The sequence below is a fragment of the Rattus rattus genome, chromosome 1, assembly GCF_011064425.1.
Source record: "Rattus rattus isolate New Zealand chromosome 1, Rrattus_CSIRO_v1, whole genome shotgun sequence".
NCBI classification, from domain to species: domain Eukaryota; kingdom Metazoa; phylum Chordata; class Mammalia; order Rodentia; family Muridae; genus Rattus; species Rattus rattus.
The window spans coordinates 91,068,635-91,090,136 of NC_046154.1; the positions used below are offsets into that span (position 1 = coordinate 91,068,635).

At 44.5% G+C, this 21,502-nt stretch overlaps 1 protein-coding gene across 3 annotated transcripts; it reads left to right on the forward strand.

Annotated features, from left to right (window-relative positions):
* Window positions 1-1,483: 1,483 nt before the first annotated feature.
* On the forward strand, window positions 1,484-19,587 carry Wdr31 (WD repeat domain 31). Of its 3 annotated transcripts, none has more exons than XM_032903266.1 (11): window positions 1,484-1,579; window positions 4,801-4,897; window positions 9,351-9,501; window positions 9,927-10,059; window positions 11,097-11,171; window positions 12,501-12,645; window positions 12,746-12,846; window positions 14,227-14,294; window positions 15,561-15,702; window positions 17,490-17,652; window positions 19,384-19,587. In XM_032903266.1, exons 3-11 carry the CDS (start codon window positions 9,386-9,388, stop codon window positions 19,542-19,544), a joined length of 1,104 nt encoding a protein of 367 aa, XP_032759157.1. In that variant the 5' UTR covers window positions 1,484-1,579; window positions 4,801-4,897; window positions 9,351-9,385; the 3' UTR covers window positions 19,545-19,587. The 3 variants fall into 3 exon arrangements, with proteins under 3 accessions (XP_032759157.1, XP_032759173.1, XP_032759165.1); XM_032903282.1 differs by having other exon boundaries at window positions 9,930-10,059; XM_032903274.1 differs by having other exon boundaries at window positions 1,525-1,583.
* Window positions 19,588-21,502: the final 1,915 nt, after the last annotated feature.

Below are 21,502 nucleotides of genomic sequence, written 5' to 3' on the forward strand. Positions count from 1 at the left end.
ATTAAACTCAGAACCTCTAGAAGAGCAGCCAGTCCTTGTAACTGCTGAGTCATCTCCTGCCCAGCTTGACTGTTTTTTGAAGTCACATATTTTGCCACTAGGTTAGGTGGCAGTATTGCTCTGGTGCAAAATGAGGTGATGGATAACATGAATTAAAAATGCAGGAAGAGTCTTCAGTTCTTACCTTGTAAAGACTTGTAGTTGATGTAGAGTTAGAGCTTAGCTCCTGCCCGAAAAATATCTCCCAACAGTCCACTAGTTGCAAAATAATGAGTTCTTTATCAACCTAAAAGACAGTGAGGGCCCAAAGAGCCCCAATCAGGAATGAGGCTGAGAAAAGTCTCTTCTTAAATGGGAAGATAAACCTAGTGGCCAATGCTGATTCTTTGAGGGCAAACTTCTCTGGTTACACCTATAAACACTCAACTTCCAGAATCTCCACAAATTTCCTTTGAATGGTAATTCTACTGGGATACCTGATCCTTAGAAGGAGCACCCACTAGGGTATAGAAGACCCGTTGGTTAGGAACTCATCCACTCATTCATTAATTCATTCTTTCAATAAACCCCATGCTGTACACCAGAATATAGATAAACAGATGTTAGTTTGAAGCTACAAATTTTTTTTGTAGCTGCTTTTAGACGTATCTTCCCATTTGAATCTGAAGAAGGTACTGAGAAGTCTTTTTGTTTATAGTGCTGACCAATCCCAGTTTGATGAAAGACAAAGTGAAAAGTTTTCAGTTTGGCAGCACATATGTTAAAATTGAAACAATACTGGAGAGATGACACAGCAATTAAGAGTATTTATTGTACCTACAGAAGACTCAGGTTCAGTTCCCAGCACCCACAGGGTCGTTTACAACCATCTGTAACTCGTTCTACAGGATTAGAACTCAATTGGCATCAGGTACACAGGTCATGTATATAGACACATGCAGACAAAGCATTCACACATAAAAAAGAAGTTATTCTCAAACCGTTTTTTAAAAAAAAATGGAATGACGCAGAAAACAAATTAGCATGGTCCCCACATAGGATGAAAGGCAAAATCAAAATGTTCCATATATTTGAAACTCATTACTTTATCTGTTTATTAAATTAGTAAAAATAAACACACACATGCCAAATGAGAGGAATAGATAAAGATGTTCAGGAAATGTTCAATGGAAAAAAATCTCTGTCTATATTCAGGGAAATTTTAAACAAATTTTCTGGGTGAATAATAATTACAAAGTGACACTTATTAATCGCCTTCTCTCTGGCTATGACAGATATCACCGTTTCTCATGGACGACACAGGTTCTTCATGCAGCGTGGTTAAGCACAAGCCTCCTCTACAGAGAATATTCATATGTCATTAAGTTAGAAAAGGAAAATAAGCTCTCTTGGCTCAGCCCCTGAGGGACTTCCGGCACGTGGAACCTCGGTTACCAGGCTGCCGTGCACGGCCGGAGCGTTTAAGTAGAACTCCCACCCTAACGACGCGCGCCTGGTTGCTAGGGGCGGAGGCGCGGGAACCTGTGGAAGCTGCGGATGCCAGCTACCCGTGCTTGCGGGCCTCAGTGCCAGCCCGCCGGTGGGTATGGAGCCCGAGGAGGGAGAGGGGAGCATCGGAGAGGTGGGAGTCCTTGCGCTGTCCTCTGCGGTAGCCACCCATCCACCGAAAGCGAGGTGGAGGTCGGGAAGGGTATTGTTGTACCGGGTGTCACCTGCTTCCATCTTGGTGTAATCCTCCCCGGGCACATGCACATCAAGAGTAAACTTTAGCAGCTCAGATAATGGACAGGGGTAGGAATATTTTTAATCTGAAGGACCAGAAAGAAAACAAACAAACAAACAAACAAAAACAACTGCGCACCGTTGTTCCTCAACCTTGGGAGTTCTGATCTAGCACTGACCCTCAGTGAGACTGGGTGTCTGTAAATCCCCTTACTGTCTGAACCTTTTCCTTTACATTATCATTAGAGTCAAACCAGACCACCTCCTATGAGCTCTGCGTGTAGTTTGTAAATCTTTGAACACTGTAGATGACTTGGTCTCGGAGGTTTAGGTACACATGTGAAAGATTTGGGAAGAGAGCATGGATTTAAAAAAAAAGATCACTTATACCAGTTGGGCAGTGGTGGTGCATGTCTTTAATTTATTCCCAGAGCTCAGGAGGTAGAGGTAGGTGGATTTCTGAGTACAAGGACAACCTGCTTGGTCTACAGACTGAGTTCCATGACCACCAGGACTACACAGTGAAACCCTGTCTCAAAAAAAAAAAAAAAAATCATTTACACAAATAGGGCCATGTTAAGTCTCAGGGATAGTATTTGCCGGGCCAGAACAAACATAGAAGATTTATTAAAAGGAATGAGACAGGCCTAGTGGGCACATTTTCAGAATAAACCCCTGAATAGAACTATTTCATATATATATATATATATATATATATATATATATATATATATATATATATATCAAGTTACAGGGAACTTGCTCAGTCTTGTGTGGTCCATATTTAGGTAAAAAGGTAAGAGGGCATCTCACTACCTTGTTAAATAGTAAATTTTACAGCATCATGTTTTCTTCCATATCTGAGTTAAGGTACCCCTGTGTTACTAGGAGTCAGACTCTAAATGTTTGTGTAAGACATCTCACATCACTAGGGTCATGCGAGAGGTTTTTTTGTTTTGAATCTTTGTGGTGTGTGTGTGTGTATCTACAAAGAGGATCAGGAAAGTCCAGGGGAATAAGATTCAGTTCACTCAGCTCTGTCCCTGTGACAGCAAGTTAACTCTATGGATTTCAGTTGTATCAAAGGCTATAAAGGAATTTTGTACTATATAACTGAAAGAGAATTTTCTGAGCTGTATTTAAAGTGACCTGTAGGCCTTTGGAAAGCAGATTTGGACAGAGATAGGTCCGGAATTCATGTGTGGACCTGCTTCCCCCAGAAACCCACAGGGACATCCAGAGCCATAACAACATTAAGGACCTTTCCAAGCCCTTCCAGCCTTTGTGGGTTGAAGCGGGGTGATGTCCCTTCACAGACAGTTTTGGATGGTCTTGTTGGTCAGTTTAAAAAGACCATTGGTTTAAGGTCTGGTCGCATGTGCCTGTGAGGCAAGAGGATTTTGAGTTGGATGCCAGCTTGGGCTATACAGAAAGATTTTTGTCCCCCCAAAAACACTAAAAAACCAGAGGATGTTGGGTTGTACCCTTTAAAGAACTTCTGGCTAATCTTACTCTTTAAGTTAGTATGTGGCTTTCTCATTCAAGTCCATTCTCCCAGACCAAGCTGGCAGTACAGATACAGAAATGAACAAGACATTATCCCTCCTCTCAAGTCTGTTGTTATACAATAGGTTAGTCGACATAATGAATATTGCCCACCAACTGCATATATTTTTTGGTTCTCAAAAATTTAGACTGGCTTAGTGCATAACCTACTTTTTAGCTTGATTGTGATCTGTTACTCTAGTTAGGTGACATGAATGACTTGATTAACACCCTCCAGGCTCATAAATCCATCTATATAGGTTGTCTGTCTTCAGACACTAGCTTTTACAAAGACACAGCACAGTATTCTTCCTGGTCATGAGCAGGGCCTCTGAAGTACTTGCTGGATTCAGGTCTCAGCACTGCCACTTGTTTTGATATAAATGAGTAAATTGTTTGTTCCTCTCTCTTCTCATCTGCAAAATGGCTGTAAGCTCTTTTGGAGGCTTGTGGAGTAGAGTAAGTGACTTAAGAAACATAAAACACTTAGAGACTTTTAGGACACATGGTAAGTGCTATCTTTAGTTTTCAAAGAGCTAATAATAGAATTACTGTCTCGTTTGCATATAGGAAGTGCAAATCCACAGAAATCCAGGAACTTGTCTAAGGACAAGTACATAACTGTATTGGAGGCCCAGTCCAATCTAGTTCATGTAATCAAATATTAGTACACTGGACCATTCTGTGCTGCACTTAGTACAGAATAAATAATTAATAAATAAAAATAAAAAAATTAATTTAATTAATAAATTAAATTTAATTTAATTTAATAATTAATAAAAAAATTGTGCAAATCCTTTAAACAGAGAGGAAGTAGACTTAAACTAAAAAAACACTGCCAAGTTTTTGGTTGTGTTGACTTTTTGTTTTGTTTTGTTTTTCCAAGAGAGGGTTTCACTGTGTAGCCTGGCTGTCCTGGAACTCACCGTATAGACCAGGCTGGCCCTAAGAACTCAGAGATCCGCCTGCCTCCTAAGCACTGGGATTACAGGTATGCACCACCTGTTTGATGGACAGAAGGACTATACTATGAGCTTAATGGTGTAGTTCACTGTTTCTACATTGCACATTTAAAAGCAGATGCATAGTGGCTGGGATGGTGGTGCCTTGGTTAGCAGAGTGCTTGCCTGGCGTTTATGAGGCTCTGGGTTCCACCCCCAGCATTGAGAAGCCATGCTCAAGAGCAAGTCAGTGCCTGTTATCTTAGCACTCAGAGGGCAGGGCCAGGAGAACCAGAAGCTGAGGGTCATCCTTGGCTACATTGTGAGCTTGAGGCCAGGCTGGGCTACATGAGACCCTATCTCAAAACAAATAACGAAAACCCAAATAGACTCGTACGTAGTTAACATCACGGTATTACTCTATTGATAGAAATTCGATGTTTCTTGGAAATTTGCCTATTAATGAGGAAAAACTACACTAATTAATCTTTTCAATTGAACAAGGCTCCTACCTACACTTGTAAATCTCTCTGATGCAAGCATGTGCTTAGACAGGGGGAGATTAACTTAAGCCTCCTCTCATTAACTACAGAGATTAGGAGGTGGCTGTCTGACTTGTTTCCGGAGGCTGAATGAACTACAGATCATCAAATACAGTAGCTCACCAAGAAGACCCAGTTGCTTTAGGGGTAAGTCATGGCAAGTTAGTTACCCTTCCTTAGGCTCCCCACCGAAGACGCCCACTAAGAATCCAATTGATTTTGAAAATATTTGCAGCTTCCGTGGTTTCCGTGACCTAGATCTGTGGGAGTACCTGTTGGTAGTTTGATGACCGTATTAGACATGGATTAAGTTGGCAGATGGGCAGCTCTGTACCTCTGCACATCTATAAACAGTACATACTCCAGATTTTCTGGATGCTATCCTAGGACTTTTCTTTTTAGTCCATCACATGGCCTATTATAGACCATTCTAGAATATTTCAATTAGAAGAAACTACAGGTTCAGGAGCTTGCAACAAGTATTTTTGTTGTACTGTTTAAGCCACTTGGGGTTTAAAGAGACCTTGGGGCTGGAGAGATGGCTCAGCGGTTAAGAGCATTGTCTGCTCTCCTAGAGGTCCTGAGCAATCCCCAGCAACCACATGGTGGCCCAGCCATCTATAATGGAATCTGATGCCCTCTTCTGGCACACAGGTATACAGATATAGTACTCATATACATATATACATACATACGTACATATATACATCTGTTTTTTAAAAGTCCTTATGGAAACATAATATATATGTGTAATATGTGTAATAGGTCCTTTAGTAGAGTGCTGCTGCCTTAGATAGGGAGGCTGGGGCAGGAATGGGCCACTCAAGGACACAGTGAGCTGCGAGTGAGCTGAAGCAGAGCCCAGAACTCTAGGGCACACCCTACATTCTCGGCTGTTCGCAGTGTCTATGAGCTGTTTGTCTCTTCTTTCCAGGATGCCAGCTCAAGTATTTCCTCAAACAGTGATGGAGTTCTCTGGGAAACTGTGTTTTTAGTGGAGAGGGTATGAATAAGAACATGTACCTGTCGGCTTTTAGTTGGTTTTCTTTCTGTGGACCGCTCTTCCTGGAGCTGGGCTGGTGTGTCTGTAAAACTTTAGAACTTTAAGCAGAAATCTGGAGGAAATTAGAACTGGCTTCTCTCACCACCACTTTTACTTCCTTCAAGTCTTCAGCATCTCGGGGAACAGCTAGTTTGAAGGACACGGGACCTGGGGTAGCTGAAATTGGCTCCTGGTCTGATCCTGCAAATATTGGTGCTGGCCACCTCTTATTCTTTGAGGCGCCAGCAACTCATGCAGGAGCATCGTGTGCTCAGGAGGTACTCCCAGAGTGAGTGAGGAGATAAGGCGGATGCCCTCGGTTTTGTTTGTGGTGGTGGTGGGTTTTTCTTTTTTGTTTGTCTGGTTTTTTTTTTTTTCTTTTATTTCTTATTTTGCAGCACTGGGCACCAAACCCATGTGTGATCATGCTAGACAAGTCTCATGCATGCCAGGCAAGCACTCTGCCACCATGCAGCTCCAACATCTTTGAATGCACGTTTACTCTTTCTTTTTAGTTCTAGCATTGCGAGCTGATGAGGAAAAATATAAGTCTGAAAAAAATACTCTATTCTTGTTCTGATATGGCATCCAGTAGTAACATGATGCAGTTTCTAGGGCAGTTGTTTTCAAACAGTTCTCAGGGCTGCTTCTCATACATGAAAGTACTGAGGAAACCTTTTACATATTGGGTTTAGATTCCTGCTCACTGGTTCCTATATAACAATAGCGCTGAGACGTTTAAAAGACATTTCCTTACCTAAAGCTAAAAGTAATAAAGCTCTTGCAAGTAGACTGTGGTAGCGCCTGATCATATTAACAGTACTTGGGAAGCAGAAACAGGAGGATTACAAGTTCAAGACCAGTCTGGAATACTCATAAGCTTTTACGCCAGACTGTGAGATCCCATCTCTAAAAACAAACAAAGCCTACTGTGGACCAAGTGTGGTGGTACATGGTTTTAATCCCAGTACTTGAGAGACAAAGGCAGGCAGATTTCTGTGAGTTTTAAACCAGCCTGGTCGTCTTTTGATCTTAAACTCTAGGCCAGCTAAGGCTACATAAATGACATGATTTATTAAAAATTCCAAAACATCTTACTTGGAAAAGATGGTACTCAGTTCTTGAAAGTCTCTTTTGATGTGTGATTTAAAGAGAAGACAGATGGATTCCCATACCTGCTTTTTCATTCTGTCTATCCCTGGTATGCCACAAAATGTATAGAAAGAAAAGTAGGCTTGCACCGAGATAGAGGTGAAGGGAGGCCTTAGGACTCCTTGAGAGACTCAGAATGGCTGCTAGTGTCTCTGCTTTGAGAACTGCTGGTCTCAGTCGTTAGTTCCATGACCTCATTACAGTTGTCATCTCTAGCATCTTGTTCTTGTCGCATAATAACCTCTTGATGTTGGCATGCTGCATTAGGGAAGCGATCCAAAGAAATTGCTAAAGACGAGTTAGAAAGGTTAGAGCTCTTAGAGTAACCCAGACTCTTCTCTTTTAAGAAGCTTTTCTAAGATTAGTGTGATGGCTCAGCAGGTAAAGATACTTGCTGCTTAAACCTGTAACCTGAGTTCAGTCTCCAGAACCCATGTGAAAGTGGAAGGAAGAAGTGATCCCACAAAGTCGTTCTCTGACCTCTGAGCTTGTATGTGGTGCATGTGTACATGCGTGCACATACACAGAGACAATAATAATGACTTTTTAATTGCAAAAGAAGCCTGGCTAATACAGATTATATTTTATTCTCGCCTATAGGCTCGTAATAATTTATTATGGTAGAGCACATGTAACATAAAATTTACCATGCATGACATGTTATGCATAAATGGTATTATGTAGTGGCTGCCCAGTCCCTAGATACATGACATTTTTATCACTCCCAAAGTTACCTTTGTCTTTAGTAAGCAGTCTGCCACACCCCCAATTCTCCACCTCTGCTCAGCTCCTGACAGCCACTAACCAATCTACTTACTGTCACTATAGACTTTGAAACTGGGTATTTCACATGATATATATCATAGCTTAGTATGTCTAGCCTTTTTACTTAGCATGCTGCTTTCTAGGTTCAGTCATATTCATGACTGTTTAGTATACGGGTAGGCCACACTTCGTTTGTGTATTCTTTTCTTTCTTTCTTCCTTCTTTTTCTTTTTTTCTTTTGAGACAGTTTTGCTGTGTAGCTCTGGCTGGAAATCTCTATGTAGACCAGGTTGGCCTCAAACTCTCAGAGATCTGCCTACACCTGTCTCTAACTGCTGAAAACAGTTATTAAAACAGTTATATTAAAAACATGTATCATTATACCTTGCTTGATGACATTTTTTCATCTCTTGGCTGCTGCGAGCAATGCCTGGTGAGCGTGTGTGTACCAGCATTTGTTTTAATACCTGTCTTCATTTTTTAAGATTTATTTATTGTGTATAAATGTTTTGTATATATGTATATATACCGTGTGTGCCTAGCATCTACAGAGGTCAGAAACAAGTATCAGATCTCTTGGAACTGGAGTTTTGTTTTGTTTTGTTTTTTTCCTTTGCGTGTGTGTGGGTGTGTTGTTACTAGGAATCAAACCCAGCATTGTTGTGTATGATAGACAAGCTCTCTTTTCTACCACTGAACCACATATCCAGACCTGAGTTTAATGTTTTTAGAAAAAAGTATATATCTTTTTAACCAGATAGAACATTATGTATCATTCATACATATTTACATTGTGTAATATTTAAATCAGCTGAAAAATAATTGCTAGGCTGTGGAAATAGCTCAGTTGGTCAGTGCTTGACACACAAGCATGAGGACCTTAGTTCAATCTGTAGCACCTACATAAAAAGCTATACGGCGGCATTTGCATGTAATCCCAGCACTGGGGAGATGAACATAAGCTGGTCTCTGTGGCTCACTGTCCAGCCAACCTAGGCTAATTAGCCCTAAGTCTCAGTAAGAGATCCTGTCTCAAACAACAAAGTAGATAGCTCCTGAGAAAAGACACTTAAGGCTGGGTTGTCATACTGGCTTCCACATACATACACACATATGCACATGTATCTGCACACACAAATACATACATACATATATATATATAAACATGCACATATAAAATAATTCTTAGTAATTTTTTTTTGAGACAGGGTTTATCTGTATAGACCAGGCTGGCTTTGAACTCAGAACCCATCTGCCTCCACCTCCAAACATGCCTGGCTATTCTTAGTATTTTTTAAACATTAGCCTACCAGACTTACCTGCTGGACCTGTATTGACAGCTACAGTCCCAGACTGAAGAGAATGAAGCAGAAGGAAAAAAGTCAAATGCACATAGTTAATCTCCTTTCTAAAAAGAATTATATCTTACGAAGGAAGGAAGGAAGGAAGGGAAGGAGGGAGGAAAGGAGGAGAAAGGGAGGGAGGGAGGAAGGAAGGATGGGGAGAAAGGAAGGAAGGAAGGAAGAAAAAAAGGAAGGAACGAAAGAAGGAAGGAAGGAAGGAGGGAGGGAAAGAATTAGTCTAATCAAATTACTAATGCTGGACCTAATGAATTCAGTGTGACCTCTCCCCATTCCACAGGGAATACCACCCCCCCCCCCCAGCGCCTGTGAGGGATGTTGGCACTTGACTGCCAACTGAAACCAGCTCTTCCTCAGAAGGTCTTCTGCAGGCTCTGGGCTTCGATGGGGAAACTGCAGAGCAAACTCAGATACAGCACTTATCTGTACAGGTAGATCAACCTCCTGGGGTCCCCAGTTTTATCATGCTCCTTTAAACTGAGGAATGAAGGCAAGGATTGGTAAACTTTCCTGCACACTTCATTTGGTATCCTGTTTTAGATGTAATTGCAGCTTGGGGAGGTGAACACAGGCAAATGGTCACCTCACCATCTAGCACCTGAAGTGCACGTTCAGAGGCCCTGTATCTTTTGGAGTCATTTCTAATGAGAGTAAACCCTCCTGGCCTTAGGATTCCCTTCATCAGATTTCAATAACTCAGTCATTCTGGGTGTTTCCCAAATAAACAGCACCATTTTCCAAACAAACCGAGGGTCTCCTTCCCCTCATCCTGGCCTGATTTGGTATCACTGCCACATTCTTCTGCCCCCTTCTCCCCTGTCCACTCCGGTGGACCTCATTCCCATCCTCTGTGTAGCAGGCCTGATGGAATTATAGAAGAGAGAGTCCAGACTAAAGCTTCCCAGGAGTACATCCCTGCTCACGTGGATACCGTCTCTGTGGTTGCTGCTCTGAACTCAGACCTTTGTATCTCTGGAGGAAAAGACAAGGTGAGGTTTCCAGAGCTTTCCACTCACAGCTCACTGCAGGAAAGGGAAGATGTTCTGAGAGTCTAACCAACTATATCACAACAGGGCCCAAAGTTCAAAGACTGGAGCTTAAGGCCAGCTCTGCCACTTCCCATTACAGTAGGCCCGTCTTTACATTTTCCCATTACAGTAGGCCCGTCTTTACATTTTCCCATTACAGTAGGCCCATCTTTACATTTTCCCATTACAGTAGGCACGTCTTTACATTTTCTGAGCTCGGCTTTCCTAGTCTGTTACATGCATGTAGAATAACAGCCGTGCCCTAAGACAGTCATGAAGATTCAGTGAGGCCCTCACCCTGTGCCAGGCTACCTACCTGCTTTATAAATGAGGTGTTACTGTGCCACCCACCTTGTTCTTAACAGTAGCACTCAGACCCTGGAGCAACAGAAAGACTATTCTCATTGCTTTATGTTTTGATTTGTAGAATTCACACTGGTAAGCACTGACCCTTTATACTTTGGCCTGTCCTCTTGCCGTCACTCCGCATTATCAGCTTTCTGTCCTTACACGAGGAGCTGTCTTGGCAGCCACTGTGATAAGCGGCAGCAGCAATACACCACTGCTTCTTCCTGAAGGGAGTAACACTAATGAGTGCCTCTTACTCCCAATAGGCTTCCAGCACTGTCAAACTCCACTTGCAAACTGCATTTGATTTGTAAGATGCATTTACTTTAGATGTCATTCCTTCCAGTGAGATACACTTGAGGATCAAGACTTAAGTAGCAATGTCTTGTCTTAATGTCTGTATTATTTTAGACTAAGAAATTGTATTTATGTGACCCTTTCTCACACGTGTGAGAGGTAGGCAGGGCAAGGACTCTCCACTTTGTTTTGTAGACTGGGGAACCAGCCAGTCAATTGTCACAGAAACTGGGCTCACAGCGCCTGCTCCTTTCTCTACAGCAATGAGCTGCAGACGCTCAGCAAGACAATGCTCTGAGGTCCTGCTCAGGAGCCATTGCTGCAGTAACCCTTGTAATCCTGTTTCTCTGCAGACTGCTGTGGTCTATAACTGGAAAACCGGCCACGTGGTGGGAAGGTTCATAGGACATGAGCGGGAAATCACGAAGGTAACTGTCAAACGTTCACTCTGAAGGGAATTGGGGACAATAAAGGAAATAGAAACAGCTACAGATATTAGAGGGCTTCTTCATTGAGATGCCAGGAAGAGCAGAGCAAATAATTTAAAACATGGAATTAATCCAAATACCTGGCAGAGATGTGGGTAAAAACATGTACACACACAGAAGAATATTATAAGCCATGTAGTCTTTAGTATTTTCTTATAAAGACTTGAACTGACTGAACTAATAGCTTTCTTTTTTGAAGAAAACATTGAAGGCTTTAAAAACTAAAAAACTTTCTGGAGTGTCTGAAACATCACAACTTTTTAGGGGATGCTTATTAAGTCTTTTTTGTTTTTTGGGACAGGGTTTTACTGTGTAGCCCTTACTGTCCTGGAACTCAATCTGTAGACCAGGCTGGCCTGGAACTCACAGACATTCTCCCTGCCTGTCTTCTGGGTGCTGAGATTAAAGGTGTGCACTACTATGCCCAGCTTATTCAGTTTTTTTTTTTTTTTTTTTTTTTTTTTCTTTTTTTTTTTTCTGTGCTGGGGACCGAACCCAGGGCCTTTCGCTTGCTAGGGCAAGCGCTCTACCACTGGGCTAAATCCCCAACCCCAGCTTATTCAGTCTTAAAAAGGAACAAAAGGAAAGAGATTAAAAAAAAAGAAAAAAAAAAAAGAAAAAGGGAACAAAAGGGCTGGAGAGAAGGCTCAGCAGTTAAGAGCACTGCCTGCTCTTCCAGAGGAACTGGGGTTCTGTTCCCAGTACCCACATAATGCTTGCAACCATCTGTAACTCAAGTTTTGGCTTCCAAGGTCACTAGGCACTGGAGAGGTGCACAGACGCATGTGTAGCAAAGACACCCCACTCATACACATAAAATAGTAATGATAAAGCAATTTAACACTGCTCTAAAGGATGAAGTTCTGGGGTTGGGTACATGGCTCAGTAAAGCCTGGCATGGCGAGGCCCTGGCTGAAAAGAAAAAGTGATGCTCTGGTACGTGTTTCAGAAAGGCAAGTGTTAGAAGCTAGAAAAAGAAGAGTGCGGCTTCACCTACTGACATGGTGGGACAGTGCTGGGGTGGGGCTGTGTCGGGGAAAATGGGGGAGTTACCCTTGGGGTGATGAAAGTTCTACAGGGGGAGACTGGGGAAGTCTGTATAATGGTATGAGTGTGCTTGCTGCCGCTGAGCTGTACACTCAGAATGGTTAAGGTGGTGCATCATTTCAGCAGTGCATGCATATGTGTATGTGGAGGAGCACGCAAGCTCTGAAGTCCTGTCTAGCGTGCACCCTGAGCTCTCTCTCTTCTCATTTGTTCTCTGAGCAGATAGCCTGTATTCCCAAATCAAACCAGTTCTTCAGCGCCTCTCGAGATAAGACAGTCCTGATGTGGGACCTGCAGGGCTCCTCACAGCCCAGGCAGCAGCTGTCTGGCCATGCCATGGTTGTCACTGGCTTGGCCGTGAGTCCAGGTAAAGTGCAGCTGATCCCTTGCCAGCATATAGTGGATTCCCAGAACCCTTGTTCACATCCCAACTTATGGCCGTTGTGGCTTCTCACTTTGTTTTTCAGACTCGTCACAGCTGTGTACTGGCTCTCGAGACAACAGCCTGCTTCTGTGGGATGTGGGTACTGGACAGTGTGTGGAGAGAGCATCTGTCTCCAGGAACCTGGTACAAATTCAGACTTGGTGTAGAGCAGGGTGATGGAAAGGAGCATGGGTGAGGGAGAGTGTGGGGCGAGCTCATGGGAGATGTGTGTAGCATGATGGGACATGGGTTCGGTCGTGAGGTGGCAGCTGGGAGAAAAAAGGAGAGCTCTGTCCTCACTCAGGTCTTCAAAGCACACTTTTTTTTTTTTAAAGGAGAGGGAAGTTTGTGCCCTTCCACCTTTTTTGAAGATTTATTTTATGTATATGGTACACTGTCGCTGTCTTCAGACACACCAAAAGAGGGCATCAGATCCCATTATAGATGGTTGTGAGCCACCATGTGGTTGCTGGGAATTAAACCCTGGTCTTCTGGAAGAATAGCCAGTACTCTTAACCATCTCTTCAACTCCTTTAAAGCATATTTTTAGCATAATTTTAGTGTGACAGACACTGCTAGGAATAGAAATATAACAAAGGACATGCTGTTTACAACTTTTGTGTACAGTGTGATGCAAGATGGCTGCCCCTCATACACAAATAAGTGTGTCCTTTACTTGATGTAATTCACTCTGTGGCAGCTAACTCCTTTAGGCTTTGCACAGACTTTGGACTCTGTCACACCTGGCTTCCAAACATGTGTTTGTGTGCGTGTGTATGTGTGTGTGGGGGGGCGTCTTTTTCTCTTTATTCCCATGCTGGGGATTGAACCTTGAGCCTTGTACATGCTAAGCAAACACTCCCAGCTCTGTTCAAACTTCATCACTTCTTAGTTGTAAATGCTATTTAAGTGTAGATTCTAGGTATCTTTATTTATAAAATGGAGAGTTATGTCACTAGGCAAGAGTCTTTGAGTGACTAAGTATATTGTAAAACACCGATCATTGTTCTTGGCAGGTGGCAGATGTTCTTCAGAGTTTTGTCATCTACTACCCTAGTTTTGAAATCAGCTGTAGATTGTAGGATGCGCTTGCCTAATGCCCTCCACATTTGTGAGGATACTGTGCTGAGAAAAGGAAAAATCTGTTAGCCTGGGTTGCTTTTAAAACTGTTTTGTCTGTTCAGATGGGACTGCAGGCCAGGATTACTGTTACTCTTATGAGCCCCTGAGGTGTTAGAGCAGAGTGGGGCCTCACTAGCACAGGGGCTGCTCTTCTGGCTGACACCTGCTCACCGTCACCAGCTGGGGTTCAAGTCTCCAAGGCTAACCAGAAGGCTCTGCCCCTGAGCACTGAGATAGAGGTGGGGAAGGACTGACTGAGGGCTGTGGGACAATGACCCTGCTAACTCGAGCTTACTAGCCCAGGGTCTCTGAGAGGAGATGAGGCACGAGGTTAGCCAGCTCATGGAATTGCAGCAGAGGAATGACCAGATGTGGAGACCTGTTAATGGCTGTTTTCTCCAGGTCACGCACCTGTGCTGGGTCCCGAGAGAGCCATACGTCGTCCAGACCTCCGAGGATAAGACCATCAGGTGGGCTACTGGCCGCTGTGGAGGTGTTTCTGGTGAAGGTCTGTGGCTCCCATGCTTCCATGACTGTCTCCATTCTGCTTCTCCATGCTGCTGAGCCCTTCCTAGGGCTCCCTTGTCCTTTACTCCACTGCCCCTGGGGACTCTCTGACCTGTAACTTATGGGAACACAACGAATGAACAGGATCAGTCAGGCTAAGGTTCTGCTGAGAGGTTTGAAGCAGCTGACCTCATTCGTTCCCAGTGTGACCAGATCAGTCTTAGCCTTGCTTGTTCAACCACTCGGTCAGGCAGCCTGGCTGTGCGGTCATGCCCCTGGGGGTCCTGGGTATTCTAGGCACTTAGCCCTCAGTCAGAGCCTCTCTTGGAAAGAAGGATCAGAGTCTGTGTTGGGGAAGTCAGATAGTTGGCAGTTCACAGACTGGGGAGCGTGACTCAGAATTGGAGTTCTCAGAGGAGGCTTCTATGAAGTGGAGGAATGAGACGAGAGGGAATACAGAACTCCACTGAACTCAAGGCCAGAGCTGGCTTTGGCCATTCACAGACTGATCCGGTGCTGGAGTGCTGAGGATGATGTAGTGAGTATCCTTTAGCTGTGGCAGGGACCTGGACTGCAGTCTCAGCACTTGAGAGACAAAACATTGCAGCCTGGACTACATAGCAAGACCTGCTTCAAAACAGCAACGATGTATCTTAAAAAAATTAGCCTCTTGTTTATTGAAAGCAGTGTCCTAAAGGACCACTTTAACTTGTACAATTAAGATGTGTGTTCCAACCAGGTAGTGGGCCTGCAGGTCTGTGATCCCAGCACTTGGGAGGCAAAGCTCTAAGTTCAGTCCAGCCTAGTGCACAGATTGAGTTCTAGGAGAGCCAGGGCTACACAGGGAAAGCCTGTTTCGGAAAACCAATAAAAAAAGAGGTGTGTTCTAAAGTCTCCATGAAAGGTGGGGAGATGGCTCAGCCAATAAAGGCAGCTGCTGCCAAGCCCAGGGCATCCACTTCCTGGGACCCCACACATGTGTAGTGTGTGCACCTCCTCTCTCCAAACAAAGGTAATCTTTTAAAACATCCATAAGGTTTGATTTCAAAGCAGAAAGACTCAAGATGGCATTGGTTTGGTTCCTTCCTGTCAGCTTTAGAGTCTGTTAGGCTGTGACATTCCATTCTGATTGGTGGCAAAGAGTCAGGCCCTTCATGTTAGTGGGATATCACAAGTGTGTTTCAGTTCCATTTACTGCAAAGTCACATTGGGCTTCTAATTCCTTTCAGATTATGGGACTGTCGGGGGCTTCAGATGGCTCATGTGTTTCCCACAAAGCAGCACATCCAGACCCATTGTGAAGTCAGCGTGGATGGACATACCTGTGTCTCCTGCAGCAGTGGCTTTGGGGGTGAAGGCTGTGAAGCCACGGTGAGAGGCTCCCAGATGAGCAGGCTGCTCTGCTCTCTCCCCTCACCAGGCTGTGCAGACAGGCTCTGCGACAGCACTGGCCTGCTTCAAACGCAAGCTGTAACTCACCCTTGCACTCCAGTGGCTTCCTTTGAGCAACATTTATTAGCCTGGATCTGTTTGAACTGATAATAGACAAGAGGGACAGGATGGAAGTCAGGATAGAGACGGCTAAAGAGAGCAGCCTGCTGATGTTCTTGCCCCTAGAGTAGCCTAAACAGGTAGGGACTTGTTGAGGAGACAGATGTACGGCCATAAGTGCCCATGCTAAGGAAAGCTCAGCTCGTTAGGGGAACAGTGGAGCGCCACAGTTGGTCCAGGGTCCACCTCACCCTTATCCAGATATACACCTTCCTTGCAGGAATTTCAGGATATACGGATATACTCTTTAGGCCCCTCCGAAGTTTCTGGTTTCATAACTGCAGGTTATCAGTTAAAAGATTATCTAGTCTCTAAGTAAAAGAGTTGGGTTTCTGAGTTATCAGACATGTGTGCCATGGCAGGCATTGAGCTAAACAATCATGGTTTCGTTTAATTCCTAATATGAGGCTTGAGTTCGGTGTTGTTTTAATGTCTACTTTACAGTTGAGGGGATGGAGACACAACAAGTTGGAATCTGTGGCTGGTCTTAGCTACCCTATGGGTTCTTTTTCTCACCCTTTATCTGCCTGGTTTCACCCCCTATCACTAGATAGGAGAGAAAGAAGGATAGAGGGAGAGGGGCAGAGAGAGATCTGTGAATCTAATTTCTTCCCTTTTGTATCTTCTTTGAGCATGACTACTAATGAGCCGTAACCAACACCCCCATATGACCAGCAATCACTGACCCGACACAGGGCCCTAGAATTTATACCCCTTCTGAGAAGTTCCAAATGCCACAATTCACAAAAACTATCTGCAGCTGGCAAAACCATGTCTCTGCTGGAGCACAAGTCATAGTCAGTGCTGTGAAAAACATTCTTATAATATTTCTGTGTCTTTTTTAAAAATATTTTATTTATTTATTATATATGAGTACACTGTAGCTGTCTTCAGACACACCAGAAGAGGGCATCAGATCCCATTACAGATGGTTGTGAGCCACCATGTGGTTGCTGGGATTTGAACTCAGGACCTCAGGAAGAGCAGTCGGTGCTCTTAACCACTGAGCCATCTCTCCAGCCCCCTTTCTGTGTCTTTTAAAGAACCCCAAATTCCAGTATTCTCAGTATAGGGGTCTACTACTCAGGACATGTTCTTAGAAGGGTAGATTAGGGTATTGCAGACTTTGCATGTGACATCTCTTATCTACCTAATGGATAACAGAGTGTCCTGGGCCCCCACTGTTGGCTGATGGATGACAGGTTGTCCTGGGCCCCCACTGTTTTAGACACTGTTCAATTTCCTCTCATATCTGAATGGTTTCTTACAGGTATGATTTGATATAGGCCAGTACAGCTGGGACCAATGGGGCCATCACTTCCTTTGTCAGAGGCACTAGGTATCACATCAGAATGTGTGCACTTACAAAGAAGATATCCCTTACTGTGGGGTCCCCACAGCCATAGCTAGTGTTGTTTGAGACATAGTTGGTGCTGTAATAGTTACTGGATGGGTGGGTGGTTAGATATGGTGGATGAGATAAGAGCTTCACCTGGCTTTCTGATTCCATGAGAAGAGGCAATCAGCGGGTCATGGGGAATGGGAGGGTAGGTATTAGTGACATGAGCATCTGTGTGCATGAGCTAGCTTGTGTCATTACTTTGCAGTTGTGGGACCTAAGACAGACAAGAGAAAGAATGTGTGAGTATAAGGGTCATTTCCAGACAGTTGCGTCCTGTGTCTTTCTACCAAAGTCCACGGCCTTGATGCCTATGATTGCTACCTCTGCACATGACTCCAAGGTGAAGATTTGGAACCAGGACACTGGAGGTAAGCAGTCTGCTCTCAGCACTGCTCAGGAGCTGAATGCAGCCTTAAGACTCTTTGCATTGCTCACCGTATGCAAGGCCACCTGTGTCCTGCCATCATACAGTTCCCTTATGGGAAGAGGCAAGACACCACAGTGCCCACATCTTTCTGTTCAAGCTCTGGCTATAAGCCAGCTTCATGCTTCCCTCATACCATGATGTACAAAGTTATTCCTGAGACCCTAGAGAGAATATGTTTGGCTTTTATTTTCTTCTCATCAGCAGTTCCTCATCAGATTTTAACTTGTGGTGCTCAGAATGTCTGGAAAGGGGAAAAGAATGCCATTTTTTAGTTCTTATTTCAAGGATACAGTTAGAACTTCAGCTCTTGTTGGGACTATGATAAAATAAGAACAGACTCAGAAAGGCTCCACCTGTGGGGACTCGGAAACTGTGTCTGAGATCACAGTAAAGTCAAGGCCACTCAGCACCAGAGAAAACTGTCTTGTGGGCCATAGCTTTCCAGAGGCTTCCAAGTGCAGAGCCATAGAGGTGAAATGGTAGATACCTGGGAATTTTGTGAGCCATAGTTTAATATTTTGGTAGCATGGGATTCAGTCATGATGGACAAGTGCTGTGAGCAAATGTTGGATTTTCTTCTAGAAGTCTGATTTCCTAGCACTGCCTCTCTGCTGTTTCAATCCTGGCAGGATTTGGCTAGAGACAAAAACGGTGTTATTTTAGAGCTCTTCAAAATCTTCTCAGTCAGTCTGCAGAAACTCAGTTCTCCTCAGGGAGAGAAAACTGCCCTTCCCACTACAGCCCCCAGAGAAAAGAGGTAGGCGTGTTTAATATTCTGTAAAGAGCTGTGGCCATAAGCCAGACTGACACAGTGAAGAGGGCCTGCCACACCCTCACCTGGAGCTGGATTCCCCACCTGCCCCAGGGCAGCGTCTGTAGGCAAGGGAAAGTGGAGTCTCAGATGAAGTGACCACAAGTCTCAACGAGGGGAGCGATGTCGAGAGCACTGACCTGAACAGGGGCCACCCCTGCCCTGCACATGCTCCTCACATTCCTAGAAAAGCTGCCCCGGAAATACAGATGGAGAGAAGCTGACTGAGTTAAAAATGAATTCCAGCCATTAGTCCCAGCACTTGGAAGGCAGAGGCAGGTGCATCTCTGTGAGTTCGAGGCCAGCCTGGTCTATATATAGAGAGAGTTCCAGGACAGCCAAGGCTATAAAGGAAAACCCTGTCTTTAAATCACAACAAAAAAAGCAAAGGCCAAACCTGACCTCCATCACACCCTCTCCTTCGTGAAAAGAGCTGGCAGCCTCAGATAAGTGTCCTTGTCTGTTTCCCCTGACTTAGCTTGTCTCTTCCCTGCTCCTTTTAATATGGCTCTAGTTTCTGAAATACTGCTCAGGTGCCTACATCCTGTTAGTCCTGGGTTGTGGTCATGGAGGTGACCCCGAGTCTCCCTACTCAGGTGCGCTGCCCCTTGATGAGAGGCAGAACCTCATGGCTTGGATGGCACGGAGCCTGTTCTAGTTCCTGTTCTCATGATAGAGTCCCACAGTTCATAATGATGCTTCAGTGACCAACAGACCACATCTGATAGTTTAGACATGCAGTCGTAGGCTGTGCCATCTACACGTGCGTAAGCACACTCCTCAGTGCTTACAGAGGGCAGAACTGCATTTTCCTAGTGTGCTTCCATCATAAGCACACGCCCCTTCCCCTTCCTCCCGCAGCTTGCCTTTCTACCTTGTCTCTGGATGGATCAGGACCCCTGACCTCACTGGCTGTTGGTGACATCACCTCCTTGTTATGCGCAAGTTTCTACAGAGGAGTTCACTTACTCAGAATGGACCACAGCCGAGGGCTGGAACTGCAGGAAGTGGCAGCCTTCTAAAACTAAGAGATATTGATTGGATAATATCAAACCATGGCCCCTCTTTTCTGTGTGGCTTTGCGTTTTTCCACATGATCTTGGGGGGCTGGGGGGTTAGAGTTGGTGTTCTTTTCTTAGCTTTACTTAGAAGACATATCATTGTCAGGTGATTCAAACACTCAGGGTGTTTGTTTGCTTGTACAAGTGCCACTCTGTAGCCCAGGCTGGCCTTGAACTTGCAATTCCCCTGTCTCAGTCTCCTGACTCCTGGAATTACAGGTGTGAGCCAGCATTCCCAGAAATATAGAAGTTTTGAAGCATGGACTAGCTAGGCATGGTAGTTAACACCTTTAATCCCAGCACTCAGGAAGCAGAGGCAGGGGGAGTCTCTGGGCTACAGAGTTCCAGGACAGCCAGGGCTACACAGAGAAACTGTCTCAAAAACAAAACAAAAAAAATCAATAAATAAAAATAAAAGAAAGAGAAATATAAGATAAATTCAAGTACAAGTTTTAGTGAGAAATATATTTATTTATTGCCCAAGATAATGTCTTGGAATCGTAAGAGTGGCAGGCGTCCCTGAGAATGAAAACATGTGTGACATTCCCCATGTCTCCATAAAGGAGAAATGTCTCGACACATCAAGCTGGGTAAGGATAGTGATGTTCCATAGAGAGAGTGGAGGGAACACAGTGAGTAAGCCCAGTCCTCAAGGTCACTTCAGGCAAGAGAGCAAAAGCCCTGGCTCTGTCCTGAGGAGTAGGAAACAGGAACTCTTGTCATTTACCTTCCTGAGCCAGTGCTGCCGGAGTGGGGGGGTGGGGATCGGGATGGCCTGTAGACAGGTACAAGGACACAGACCCAAGTTACCGAAGTTATTAAGCCTGTTCCATGTACCAAAAGTAGAGATCAGAGACTAGGCCTAAGAAATATGCATTTATAATCTGAATATTTTTATTTATATAAAAAACACTACACACTGTACCTCCTCCCTTTCTCCCTTCTCCTGGGTATGGCCAGAGGCCTAGGAGCCATCTGGAACATAGACTGTAGAACACAGAAGGATGGAGGCCACCGAACCTGGCCACTGAGCACCCTCAGCAAGGAGGGTCAAGATGTTTAGAAGATCCTGTGTGGCCCCCACAACTCAGTCCTCAGCCTGGAGTTCAGAAGCCCATTTTCCTTAAGAGAAAATGGCTTTTAGATGAGTTCTAAAAGTGAAGCCTCGCCAGAGAATGGCGGCAGCATGGCTGGCTGCTGGCTGCTGGCTGCTGGCTGCTGGCTGCTGGCTGTCCGTAGTTCAGGGCTTGCTCCATTTCCTCTCCCTCCTGCTGCTGTCTCCAGGATCAGGGGGAAAGCATGTTTGGGGGGTGGGGTGGACATGCAGAGTCTGGCCCGAGGGAAGTTCCATGGAGCTAGCCTTGGGAACATTATCAGATAGCTCTTGGCTTCCTCAAAGGTAATATGGCACTCAGGGCCGTACTCCCTCTCAGAGCAAGCTGTAGTTCCTGAGGGCAAGCTGAAAAACAGCAAACAGCAGGCACTCTCCTGTGTGGACTGAATGGCCTGCCACAATAAACACCACACCTTTATCTGCTGTCTGACCTTACTTTCTAACCTTTAGCCAGTGGATTCCCTAATTTTTGGATCTTTGAGCTCTGGAGGGACAAAGGAGTAGTGTGAGAGTGGGCTAAGTAGATTTTCCCTAAACATCCCAATGATGTTCCCATTCCACAGATGGGAAAGCCAAGGCCCAGAGGCATGTATTATTTTGTCCACACAGGAAGGAGAGGGCTGAGATTTGAATTGGGTCTACCTGACTTGAAGCTGGGAAGTCTTCCTCTGCAACCTTTGCCTTTGTTGTGTTAGACACTTACAGATCATAGCACTGCTTATTGATTTCCAAGACTAGTTATTAATCTAGTTCTGGAGGTTAAATTTAGGATGTCGTTTCTGCAGGCCAGGAGCTCTGCCACTGA